The sequence below is a fragment of the Macaca fascicularis genome, chromosome 2 (assembly GCF_037993035.2).
Source record: "Macaca fascicularis isolate 582-1 chromosome 2, T2T-MFA8v1.1".
In the NCBI taxonomy this organism is placed as follows: Eukaryota; Metazoa; Chordata; class Mammalia; order Primates; family Cercopithecidae; genus Macaca; species Macaca fascicularis.
Window position 1 is genome coordinate 155,813,852 of NC_088376.1, and position 13,294 is coordinate 155,827,145.

The 13,294-nt window shown below is 49.1% G+C and overlaps 1 protein-coding gene and 1 long non-coding RNA gene across 2 annotated transcripts in view; one reads left to right on the forward strand and one right to left on the reverse strand.

The window, feature by feature from the left end:
• LOC141409714 (uncharacterized) lies at positions 1-9,357 on the forward strand. Its single transcript, XR_012431596.1, has 2 exons — positions 1-174; positions 7,131-9,357. It is a non-coding gene; the product is annotated as an uncharacterized lncRNA (long non-coding RNA).
• MCM2 (minichromosome maintenance complex component 2) overlaps positions 7,217-13,294 on the reverse strand; it is a 23,947-nt gene continuing 17,869 nt past the window's right edge. The window contains exons 10-16 of the mRNA XM_005571798.4: positions 12,430-12,680; positions 12,143-12,269; positions 11,468-11,580; positions 10,278-10,529; positions 8,748-8,930; positions 8,401-8,556; positions 7,217-7,981 (exon numbers count right to left, since the gene is read on the reverse strand). Of these exons, the coding sequence (XP_005571855.2) occupies positions 7,871-7,981; positions 8,401-8,556; positions 8,748-8,930; positions 10,278-10,529; positions 11,468-11,580; positions 12,143-12,269; positions 12,430-12,680 (1,193 nt within the window). The 3' untranslated portion in view covers positions 7,217-7,870. The remainder of the gene's footprint in view (positions 7,982-8,400; positions 8,557-8,747; positions 8,931-10,277; positions 10,530-11,467; positions 11,581-12,142; positions 12,270-12,429; positions 12,681-13,294) is intronic.

The window sequence follows — 13,294 nt, forward strand, 5'->3', positions numbered from 1 at the left end:
AGGGGGCTTGGCCCGGCCGCCCGCAGACCCGGGCCTCGCACCTCGCGCCCGGGTGCTTCTGTCTCCCCGAGCCGTCACCCGTTCCCTGGGAAGCAGAGTGGGCAACTGCGGCAGATGGGACTGATGGGACGAGGACGACGCGGGGAAATGACTGAGGGTGGACAGAGGCATGGGGTAAGGAAAGACTTCTCAGGGTACTTAGATTGGGCGAGCCCTGAAGGCGAACCTGAGAGCAAAGAACTGGAGTTTAGAGCCAGGCAGTCCGGCTCAGGTTCAGACTGGTTTCGAGACCTTGAGGAAATCTCTTCTCACCTCTGGGCCCCACTTGCCCCATTTGCCAACTGGGGGATTTTAGATTATGAGAGCAGTGCTGACTTCTCTAACATGTGCTCCATTTTGGCAACTGAAGATCCTTAATGTGCCAAGCACTGTAGTGGTAAATAAAACAGGCACATCCCTTGTCCTCATAGTTTCGGCTAGTAGAGAAAACAGACTGAAAAACAAAATGGATACACAAAACAAAATGCTCCTATGATTGCAATTGGTAGTCTGTTAAGGAGTGTAAGAGGCTGGGAGACAGCACAGAGGGGAACCTTATGCTTGCCTTCTTGAAGAAACAGCATTTAAGGTAAGCTGGCTGGCATCTGGAAGGATGAGTGGGTATTAGGCAGGAGATTGGGTTTGGGAGAAAACGTACAAGGCAGAGGGGAAAGCCCACTGATAGAGTTCCTGAGTGAGAAAGAAGCTCAGCCTCTTTAAGGGAGAGAAAAGCCCTGACTACCCTTTTAGAATTACTGCAGCTTAAATATACAGCAACCATAATTTTGTGGAATGTTACTTTATATATAGCATATTAGGAAAACATTTCTTTAAAATAACAAATCATTATATTGAATATGCTTTTTCAAAGTATATCCTCACCCCCCTATGCAGGGGGATAGCATCAGACATTGGAGATGATCTCATGGGACTCTTCCAGGCTAAATATTAATACTTAGGAAAAATAGGAGTTGGGGGTGGAGAAGCATAGGGAAGAAATGGGTTCCAGGCAAAAGAAAGAACATGAGCAAAATATAGCACCTTTTATTTGATGGGTGTTAGGGGTACTAGAAAAGTGGCTGTCGGCTGGGCTTGGAAAAGAGAAATCCAGGGTGTGTCCACCCAGCTTCCCTCTTCTTCTTTCCTCCTCTGAGGATGAAAGGAGCATCCCTTTGGTTTTTTGTTTTGTTTTTCTGTTAAAAGAAACAAAGACCTGGCCGGGCGCGGTGGCTCAAGCCTGTAATCCCAGCACTTTGGGAGGCCGAGACGGGCGGATCACGAGGTCAGGAGATCGAGACCATCCTGGCTAACACGGTGAAACCCCGTCTCTACTAAAAAGTACAAAAAACTAGCCGGGCGAGGTGGCGAGCGCCTGTAGTCCCAGCTACTCGGGAGGCTGAGCCAGGAGAATGGCGTAAACCCGGGAGGCGGAGCTTGCAGTGAGCAGAGATCCGGCCACCGCACCCCAGCCTGGGTGACAGAGCGAGACTCCGTCTCAAAAAAAAAAAAAAAAAAAAGAAACAAAGACCTTAGAAGCAAACAAGAAATGGAAGGAAACATCCTCAATTCCATTAAAGGTATCTCCCAGAAACCCTTATGATCGTACTTAATGGTGAAACCATACTTAATGATGAAACATTAGTAACTTTCTCTTTTAAGTGAATGGAACCAAAGAATCCTCACTACCACCACAATGATTGAATGTTCTATAAGGGACACTGCAACAAGGCCTGATAGAAGAAATGGGATGAACGTATTGGGGGAAAACTTGGTAAAACTCATTATTTGCAGGTTTATCTAGGAAATGCAAGATCATCAGTTGGCAAAATAATTGAAAACCAATGAGTTCAGCAAGATTGCTGGATACAAGATAACATACAGAAATCAATAGCTTTGCTGTGTATCCTCAATAACTACTTAGAAAATGTAGTAGGAGAAAAGATTGCAATCACAGCAACAATTATTAAAAACCAGGAATAAACCAAACCAGATATGTAGATCTAAATGAAGAAAACTCTAAAGCTGCCGGGGATGGTGGCATGCGCCTGGAATCCCTGCTACCTGGGGGAGACTGAGGCAGGAGGATGGATCACTTGAGGCTAGGGGTTTGAGACCAGCTTTGGCAACTTGGTGAGATCCCCATCTCTAAATAAATAAATTAGCCGGGTGTGGTGGTTCATGTCTGTAATCCTACCTACTTGGGAGGCTGAGGTGGGAGGATCACTTGAGCCCAGGAGTTTAAGACCAACCTGGGCAACAAAGCAAGAGGCCATCTCTATGAAAAATTTTAAAATTAGCCAGGCATGGTGGTACACACCTGTAGTCCTAGTTACATAGGAGGCTGAGGTGGGAAGATGGCTTGAGCACAGGGGTTCAAGGCTGCAGTGAGCTATGATTGTGCCACTGCACTTCAGCCTCGGTGACAGAGTGAGACCCTGTCTCAAAAAAAGAAAAAAAAAATTAAGTGAAGGCAATTCACAGAATGGGAAGATACATTTGGAAATCATGTATCTAGAATATACAAAGAATTTTTACAAGTCAATAATAAAGACAACCCAATTTTTAAAAATGGGCAAAGATCTGAATATACATTCCTCCAAATGTAATAAGCACAAGAAAACGTGCTCAATCTCATTAACCATCAGATAAATGCAAATCAAAACCACAATAAGAAACCACTTCTCAGGCTGGGTACGGTGGTTCATGCCCTGTAATCCCAGCACTTTGGGAGGCCAAGGGGGGGGCAGATCACCTGAGGTCGGGAGTTCGAGACCAGCCTGACCAACATGGAGAAACCCCATCTCTACTAAAAATACAAAATTAGCCAGGTGTGGTGGCTCATGCCTGTAATCCCAGCTATTCAGGAGGCTGAGGCACGAGAATCACTTGAACCCAGGGGGCGGAGGTTGCAGTGAGCTGAGATCTCACCACTGCACTCCAGCCTGGGTGACAAAGCAAGACTCTGTCTCAAAAAAAAGGAAACCACTTCGCATCCCACTAAGGTGGGTGGCTAGAATAAAAAAGAGAGACCACTTGTTATATAGGATGTAGAGAAAGAACCCTCCTCGTGCACTGCTGATGGGAATGTAAAACAGTGCAGCTGCTTTGGACATAGGCAGTTTCTCAAAAGAGTTACCTCTATGATCTCATAATTCCACCCTAATACACAAATAAGAGCATAGAAAACATATGTCTAGTCAAATACCTTATGGGAATGTTCATAGCAGCATTAGTCATAATAATGAAGAGGTGGAAACAACCCAAATTCTCATCAACTGATGAATGCATAAATAAAACGTAGCATACCCATACAATGGAATGTTGGTCAGCAATACAAAGAAATAAAGTACTGACACATGCTACGACATGGATGAACCTTGAAAACATTCTTTTTTTTTTTTTTTTTTTTTGAGACGGAGTCTCACTCTGTCGCCCAGGCTGGAGTGCAGTGGCCGGATCTTAGCTCACTGCAAGCTCCGCCTCCCGGGTTCACGCCATTCTCCTGCCTCAGCCTCCCGAGTAGCTGGGACTACAGGCGCCCGCCACCTCGCCCGGCTAGTTTTTTGTATTTTTTAGTAGAGACGGGGTTTCACTGGGTTAGCCAGGATGGTCTCGATCTCCTGACCTCGTGATCCACCCGTCTCGGCCTCCCAAAGTGCTGGGATTACAGGCTTAAGCCACCGCCCCCGGCCGAAAACATTATTCTAAGTGAAAGAAGCCCATCACAAAAGACTACATGTTATATGATTCAATTTTTATGAAATGTCCAGAATAGGTAAATCTTTAGCAATAGAAAGCAGATTAGTGGTTGCCTAGGGCTGGTGGGGGAGGAAGAAGAGTAACTGCTAATGGGTATGGGTTTTTTTGGGAAGGAGGGGAGTGATGAAAATGTAAAAGTGTGATAATTTGCACAACTGCAAATGTGCTAAAACCATTGAGTTGTACATTTTTAAATTTATTTATTTATTTATTTATATTTGAGATGGAGTCTTGCTCTGTTGCCCAGGCTGGAGTGCAGTGGCGTGACCTTGGCTCACTACAACCTCCTCCTCCTGGGTTCAAGCGATTCTCCTGCCCCAGCCTCCTGAGTAGCTGGGATTACAGGTGTGCGCTGCCACACCCGGCCAAGTTGTACATTTTAAATTATGTGGTATGTAAACTATATCTCAATCAACCTGTAAAAAAACACAAGATTACCCAAGCTCACATTTTATCTTGGGTTTTTTTGTTTGTCTGAGACAGGGTCTTGATCTGTCACCAAGGCTGGAGTGCAGGGGCACCATCATAGCTCACTGCAGGCTCTATCTCCCAGGCTCAACTGATCCTCCTGCTTCAGCTCCCAGAGCAGCTGGGATTACAGGTTTTTGCCACCACGCCCAGCTAACTGTTGTATTTTTTGTGGAGATGGGGTCTCACTATGTTTCCCAGGCTGGGCTCAAGCGATCCACCCACATTGGCCCCCCAAAGTGCTAGGATTGTAGGCATAAGCCACCTCGCTGGCATATATTATCTTTAACATACAAACACACACACACATATATACACACACACATTATGTAATATCGGTATATTATAAATGTTTACATATATGTATCACATCCTTCAGCATCTTGTTTTTTCACTCATAATTATCTTTCAAATTAATCCATTAATAAATTCTATCGCAAGAATAAAAAAAAAAATCTAATTTTCCAGTCCTAGAGTAAACACCAATGGAAAAGCCTCACTGTGGTCCTGTATACCTTGTTGGCTGTCCCATTTCACATGCTCCTCGGAGCCAAACTTCTCATGTGTTTTCTCCATGTGCAATTTCTACCTCCTCACCTCCCGTTTATTCTACCTGCACTCCAACCTGGCTTCCACTGTCACCAAGGGATTGAAACTGCTGGATGAGGCCACAGCAACTCCCACATTACCACAAAGCTTGTATTTCAAAGGTGCACATCTAAACTAGGATGTCTGGCTGGGCATGGTGGCTCACACCTGTAATCCCAGCACTCTGGGAGGCTGAGGTGGGTGGATCACTTGAGGTCAGGAGTTTGAGACCAGCCTGGCCAACATAGTGAAACCCTGTCTCTACTAAAAATACAAAAAAAAAAAAATTAGCTGGGCATGGTGGCGCACACCTGTAATCCAAGCTACTCAGGGGGCTGAGGCAAGAGAATTGCTTGAACCTGGGAGGTGGAGGTTGCGGTGAGCTGAGATTGTACCACTGCACTCCTGGGTGACAGAGAAAGCCTGCGTGACAGAGCAAGACTCAGTCTCTAAATAAATAAATAAGGATGTCTGAAGGTTGATGACATCATTATAAATGTTTACATTTTTTCTTCAGAAGCACATAAAATGGTGATTGTTATCTTCAATGGCATCTTACATTCAATGAAACATGGTAGTAGGCAGGTTTGTCATTTCACCTGATCTTTCAGCTACATTGGCCAACTGACCTCAATCTTCTGGAAATTTCTTCTTCTTCTGGCTTCCACAAACACCCTTCTCCCCTGGTTTTTCTGCCACATTTTCCTCCTGTCTCCTTTGCTGTTTCAAATGATGGGTGTCACGTCGCCTTCCAGATTTTTTTTTTTTTTTTTTTTTGAGATGGAGTCTTGCTCTGTTGCCCAGACTGGAGTGCAGTGGCACAATCTCGGCTCACTGCACCCTCTGCCTCCTGGGTTCAAGCAATTCTCCTGCCCAGCCTCCCGAGTAGCTGGGATTACAGGCACACACCACCATGCCCAACTAATTTTTGTATTTTTTTAGTAGAGACAGGGTTTCACCATGTTGGCCAGGCTGGTCTTGAACTCCCGACCTTGTGCTCCACCCACCTCAGCCTCCCAAAGTGCTGGGATTACAGGCATAAACCACCGTACCCAGCCCGGATCATTTCTCTATGCACTCTGGGGGTGATGGCACTCAGCCCCACAGTGGCAGCTGCAATGACTGCACCTCATGCCCACACCTCTCCTCAGTGGCCTGCCTCTGTGGCAGCTATGATGACTGCCCCTTATGCCCACACCTCTGCTCAGTGGTCCAGACTCAACCTGCCTGCAGACTTCACACTTCTACTTGGAGACCTAAAAGGCCTGTCTGGCCAACATGTTTGAAACAAAGCTCCCGGCTTTCCCTACTAAACTTCAACCTATTTCCCCAGCCACATACCTGGTCATCCAGGGTTTTTCCTTTTTGCTCCACCCCTACATCTTACTCATCACTAAATCTTGTCTAATCTACCTGCAAAATACACCTATGTCCACTTTCCCCCATCTCCACCATCACCCAAGTCTCCACTCTTTCGCCCTTTCTCCTCTCAGTATGATTTGGTAGCCAGCCAGCTCTCCAAGACTGCTGGACCGCTGCTGTCCTGAACACCCTCTTGCTGGCTGCCTGCTGTGCCGGACTAGAACCTCCTTAGAGCACAAGTCCTGTGTGACTCAGACTCTGGCCACAATCCTTGCCCCGCCCTATACTTCAGCCCGTTTTCCTGTGGCCGGCACCTTTTCCTTTAAAAAGTCACTCCAGGCTCAACATGGTGGCGCAGGCCTGTAATCCCAGCACTTTGGTAGACCAAGGTGGGAGTATCGCTTGAGCCCAGTTCAAGACCAGCCTGGGCAACATAGTGAGACCTCATTGCCACCAAAAACTTAAAAAAATTAGCCAGGTGTAGTGGTGCATGCCTGTAGTCCAGGCTACCCGGGACGATTGCTTGAGCCCGGGAGGTCGATGCTGCAGTAAGCTATGACTGCACCATTGCACTCTAGCCTGGGCGATTGAGAACTTACCTCAAAAAAAAAAAAGTTCAAGAAGGGAAAACTTGGACAAGACAGATGTCAGAACCCCATCTGGGAACTGCAATCCCTCTGGCAGCCCATCAGCATCTCTGGGTGAGGTGGTGGATGGTACTGCCCCATTAGGAGGTGGGCTACACCACCTCTAGTCCTTCTATACATATGTCTAACTAAGATTTCCATGAATTCCACTTAGATATCACAGAGGCAGTAACAGCAAACCAAGTTCCATGGGGACATCCATATCATTTTTGCTTTCTCTACATCCACAAACAAAACAGCTTTTTTAACCCAACCTATCTCCTACAGAACTCTAAAGGGAGAAGGTGGAAAGGGCCTTCAGAGGAAGTCCAGGTTACTTATTAAAGCAGAATGGAAGCCAACAAATACCAGCGTTTATATTTTATTCAACTTTATTAAAAATTAAAACTACAGAAACCAAACTTAATGCACGAATAAGAGAGTGGGGAAACAGGCAGCAATGGCAGCTGGTAATGAGTGGATAATCCACATGACTCACATCCCATCCCTGCGACTTAGGAGCCCAGGCTGCTGCGCTGGCACTGTTGTGCCCTCTTCCACCAGAGGGACACAGAAACCTGCAGGAGACTGAAAAGATTACAAACATCTTCAACCAGCTCTCTGGCCAAAGGTTGCAGAAGCAGCCTGAATACAAAACTCACACCAAGAGGGCAGCAGCTCTCCTGACATCCACGTAAGGAGGCTAACACCTAAACCATGCGCAGGCATCCTGAACTCACACCTATGATCCAAGGTACTGAGTGGAGACAAAGCACTCGGAGGTGGCAAGATGTTCAGCAACCAAGTAAGAAACACTGGCAAGGAATCCCACCCAGAAAGTGAGAAGCACAAAGCAGGCTTGGAGAAACGAACAGTCATGCCAGGTGCAGCCAGACATCCTGCTACAAGCCCTGACCCTAGCACCCCAAGTTCATCGAGTGCTCTGGTTTTGTGCCCATAAAGCACAGAGGGCACTGATCACTCAGTCTGACTGCCTCAAACCAAATCTTTGTGGATGGCGCAGGACCTCAGAACTGCTGCAGGATCATCTTCCTTTTCAGGTCGTGGCTAAACTTGTTCATCCTGAAGAGCTCACTGTCATAAAATGCAGAGAGGTTGTGGATGTTGATCTGACGAGCCTGCAAGGAGGAAGTGTCCAATGAACCATCAGTGTTGTGAGAACAGGCTGTTTCCAGAGCACCCATATACAATGCACTTTCAGACACCATCACCTCTATTTACGGGAGGAAAATATCCAGGAGTGGAGAGGCCGATTAAGGGGCTTCAAATCTCTGCTGTGCAAGCTGCCCGTGTAAACTGAGACAAGTTATTTGGCTGCCCTGTATCTGTCTCCACCTCTGTACAACAGGAAGGCAGTAACAAGACTCACCTCACTCCCCTGCTGTCAGACTACAGGCACAGAACTGGACTCAACAGACTGTAAGCATTCAATAAACGGCCCACCCACTTCACGACCCAGTATGACGGAGCCCCTTCAGGGGACTGGCAGCTCCCAAGGCAGCAAACCCCGACCCTCACTTCCCTTCTGGGCCCATACCTTATCCACCAAGTCCTTCTCAGGAACCTCAATAGTGTCCTGCTGGGCCCCAAAGCGGTTGCGCTGATATGTCACCTGCTCTGCCACTAACTGCTTCAGTATGAAGAGCAACAGCTCATTGTTGTCACGCCGGAATGAAAGGTAGCGGGCAAAAGTCTGCAGGAAAAAAGCCTCAGTCAAACACCCACTCCCACTATGCCTGCCACACTCCCTTTACCTGATGTGCTAGCACCCAGGTCAGACAGGCTGCCGCTGCTGGGTGCACGTCCAGGCCAGAGCCTCGGATACCCACGTGTGGCCGGCCTCCTTCTCTTGCCCGTCAGGCCCCTACCTCGGAACACACCTACCTTACGCATGCTGCGCATGACGCTGAACTTCTGAGTGTCTATGAAGCTCTCCAGCATCACGCGGATGGCCATGTTGACATCGTCTTCGATCACATAGTCCCGGAGATGGATGCGCGCGTGGGCCTCCGCCATGCGGATCATGGACTCGATGTGCCGCACCGTAATGGGGATGCTGCCTGTGGCCTGGAGAGAAGCACGTCAGGTCTTTTACGGGCAGGAAAGAGGGGCAAGGAAAATAAAACATCGGCGCTCTTAGCACCCAGAGCCAAGAAGACCCATCTGACAGTGCCACAGCAGAAATGCAGAATGCTTGACTGCGCTGCCCAGTGAATGCACACTTCCTATCCCTCCTCGAAACTGGAGGATGCCGGTGGACGCTGCATGCTTACCGCCTGTCACCATCACACCTGCACAGTTCTGCTCCCGCCAGCTGACTTCTATACATCTCAGAGGCTGTTATATTTGTGGAAAGCTGTATTGGTTATTGTCACACACTAAATATCGAATAATCCTGTGCAATGTAAGTGCAAAAAAAAGTAGTTGTTTGTAGGAAAACTAAATTGAATGATCTGAAAAAACTTGGTAAAGTTAAAAGGCAGAAATTTAAAAAGCTGCTGTGTTGATTGGGTGTGGCTGAGGCAGCAATCTACAAGAACTCGGCATTCCCATGGCTTGCAAGCTGCCTTTAAGTTTCCGTTCCACTATGAATGAGCCAAAGAACTTTTGTTCATTTGCTTGACATTTACACAAAGTCAATATGGAACTTAATAAGCACGTCAACAATTAAGGCCCCAGCCCTATACCGAGACAAATGAATGCACATTTAAATTTCATCTAAAACAAAATGGTTAAGGTATATATTAATACCTATCATTTTTTGTTTTTATTTTTATTTGAAACAGGGTCTCACTCTGTCACCAAGGCTAGAGTGCAGTGGTGCCATCATAGCTCACTGTAGCTTAAACTCCTGGGCTCAAGTAGATCCTTCTTCCTTAGCCTCCTGAGTAGCTGGGACTACAGGCACAAACCACCAGGCCCAGCTAAGTTTTAAAACATTTTTTGTAGAAGGGCCTCACTATGTTGCCAAGCCTGGTCTTGAACTCACCTCAAGCAATCTTCCTGCCTTGGCCTCCCAAAGTGCTGGGATTAGAGGCATGAATCACTGTACCCAACCTTCGTTTTTTGTTTTTGAGATGGGGTCTCACTCTGTCACCCAGGCTGGAGTGCGGAGGTGCGATCTCAGCTCACCTCTGCCTCCCAGGTTCAAGTGATTCTCCTGCCTCTTTGGGTTTCACCATGTTGGTCAGGCTGGTCTCGAACTCCTGACATGATCCTCCCACCTCGGCCTCCCAAAGTGCTGGGATTTACAGGCGTGAACCACCATGCCTGGCACCTTCATTTTTTTTTTAATGCCTCCCTGCTCTGGCACCTTTTGGACTGACCGGCTGCCGCCCCTGCTGCATCAGTCAGAAGGCTCACACTGCACTTCCTTCTCTGCACCGCACCTCCCAGCTCTTCCTGGGCTCTCACCATAGATTCTTTCCTCAGGTCACTGTACATCTTGGCCACCTTGTCCTGGTCCATCTGGTTGAGCTTTGGGTGGACCCTCTCCTTGGCATAGATGATGTACTTCTTTAGGACCTCCTGGGGCAAGGGCTCCACACCATATGTATTGGGCATGGCGGGCTCGGTGGCGCTGCCGTTGGCCAGCCCCTCATCCTCCTTGTTGCTGGGGTGGTGTCTGACGTGGCTGCCCACCACGAAGCGGGCCAGCATCTCATCCTAAGACAAGCCATGAGAGGGTGGGTCTGACTGTGGGTGTGCGCGACCTTGGGGAGGTCAGTGGCTGGAGAAGAGCTGCATGTGTGCCCTACAAGGGTGACGCTCTTTCAACAAGACTGACTACACTGACCATGTGCAGGGCAGTTCTGGGTGTGGGGGGCAAACCAGACAATGGGACAGAGTCCCCACAGGGCCCACCTCCACAAGGGGAAACAAATAGTCTTAAAAATTGATTATGGAAAGTATGCTCAGAAGAAAAATAGAGTGATGGGATCAAGGGACCAAGGAGATGCCTCTAGCTAAAGGTGCCCTGCAAAGCTCATCCCTGATGGACAGAGAACTGAGATGACAATGCTGAGATGCAAGTCACGTGACAGTGTGGGAGCGCATGTGCCAGGAGCAAGGAGCATAAGAGAGCCCCCAAGGCTTGGCCCTTTTGAGAGACAGAAGGGCAGGCGCAGGTGAGAGAAGGGAGCGAGGAGGAGGTAGCTGCAGAGAGGGTGGGTGCGGGCTGGAGGGGAGGACCATGGATTCTATTCTGGTGACAGCAGAAAGCCTCGAGCAGTTGTTAAGGATGGGGCTGATCTGATTTATGCCTTCAGCTGGAAGACAGTCTACGTGGGTGCCAGGAGGCCAATTCAGATGATGGTAGTGCCTCAGGTCAGAGGCAGAAGCGAGGGAGGTGGGCAGGTTCAGAAGTTGGGACAACAGGATTTGGTGGATTGTGGGTTATTCCGGGTGGGGGTTGGGAGTGCTGTGAAGGAAAGAGAAATCAGGGTGACTTCTGGACATGAGAAGAGACTGAGGGAACAGGCCTGGAAAACAGGTTACGGCCCCTGCAGCGCCCGTCCCCTGCGCTGGGCACACCGTATGACACCAAGCCTCACCTGAGGTCCCCAAACCACAGTGCATGGAAACCGGGCACATGCGAGCTGTACCTGGACTGGGTCCACGGTGTCCCTCACCACACACAGGATGTCGAAGCGTGAGATGATGGGCTCTGTGAGGTCCACGTTCTCGGAGAAGGTCAGCGAGGGGTCGTAGCGCCCTCCTAAAACACAGGGGAGCATCTCTATCAGGGTGGATTCCCCTATCCTCCCGTCTCAGCGACCCCAGGCCGCTCTGATGGCAGAAGGGGGTAAGGACAGTGGAAGAGGAAGACATGGGTGGGTACTTAGCACCTGCTGTCTGAGACAGCAAAGAGCTTACCCCAAGCAATGCCCAAAACAGCCTAGTTTAGACAGAAAGCACAACTGCTTCCCCGGAAGGAAAAACCAAGAACACAGTGGGTGACAGAGCCTGGGTTCTTCAAGCATTCGCTGCTGAGACCAACAGCCAACTCCATCCCGGCCAGTGGGGCACTGGGCTCTCCTCCCATGCCTTCTGAGAACATCCAAGGTGGATCCAGGAACATGACTCGACAGGAAACCCAGGTGTCCCAGGTCCCACTTTCACTGTTCCCCACTCTGGCAGGATATGCAGAAGACGGGAACCCTCTGCTGTCCAGTGACTTCCTCAGATCAGCTCCTGGGGACCCAGTGGGCTCCCGATTCAAGCAGGTGGGACCTCCCTGTGTCCCACCCCAGCCCCAGCAGTCAGGGTGCCTGCTGCACCTATGGGGTTGGCGGCAGCAATGACGGTGCAGCGAGCCTGCAGGGAGGTGACGATGCCAGCCTTCGAGATGGAGATGCTCTGTTGCTCCATGGCCTCATGGATGCTGGTTCTGTCCTGGTCGTTCATCTGCAAGATTAAAATGGCCGGCCCTTAGCATGGTTCGTGCTCCTACCACTAAGTCTCCAATGAGGTCCCAATGCATCCCATTAACACCATTCCCCTCGCTAAGGCCCAATCCCACATACACACCCCGAGTCCCATCAGCCTCCATGACCCAGGGACCCACCTTGTCAAATTCATCAATGAGACACACTCCTCGGTCAGCCAGAACCAGGGCCCCAGCCTCCAAGGTCCACTCCCTGCTGACAGGGTGCCGCTGGACATACGCCGTGAGGCCCACAGCTGACGCCCCCTGGCCGGTGGTGAAGATGGCTCGGCTGGACACTTTCTCAATATACTTGAGAAACTGCGACTTTGCTGTGCCAGGGTCTCCACACAAGAGCACGTTGATATCGCCACGTACCTTGTGTTTGCCACCTGGAGGGGACGAGTGGAAGCGGGGGAGGAGTGTGGGAAGTGAGAGGAGGAGGGCACAGTTGCATCCTCCACCAATTCCTCAGCCTACTTGTTATGAATGGTAAGGCACAGTCTCTCTTGAAAGGGATACAATACCCTACGCCATGCAGTCCCACTCTGGGCACTCCCAGGGACACACACATGGGTGCAGAGGAGGGATGCATGAGATGTCCTTGGCGAATGTGAAATACCAGAAACAATCTAGGTGTTCTCCAAAGGGAGAGCTAAATAAACTGCATTATCCGGTGACACGATACAGTCATTTAAAAGAATGCACTTGCTCTGTATGCACTAACAAGAAAAGATGCCGCAGTGTGGCACTGAGCGGGAGAGCTTGGTGGGGTGCGCTTCGCACAGGCACAGCACTGGGCACACACAGGGGATGCTGTGGTTGTACACATAAATGCGTGTAGTCATGAAACCCTGTGTTTGCTGTGTAATTGTAAATGGCCACAAAGGGAGGGGACTAGGATGAGAAGGGGAGGTCAATGGGGAGATCAGCCTCACCTGTGACTTTTAGTGTTCTATAAAAGTGTAATATAAATATACATACCCATGTGTCAATAGTATTTTTG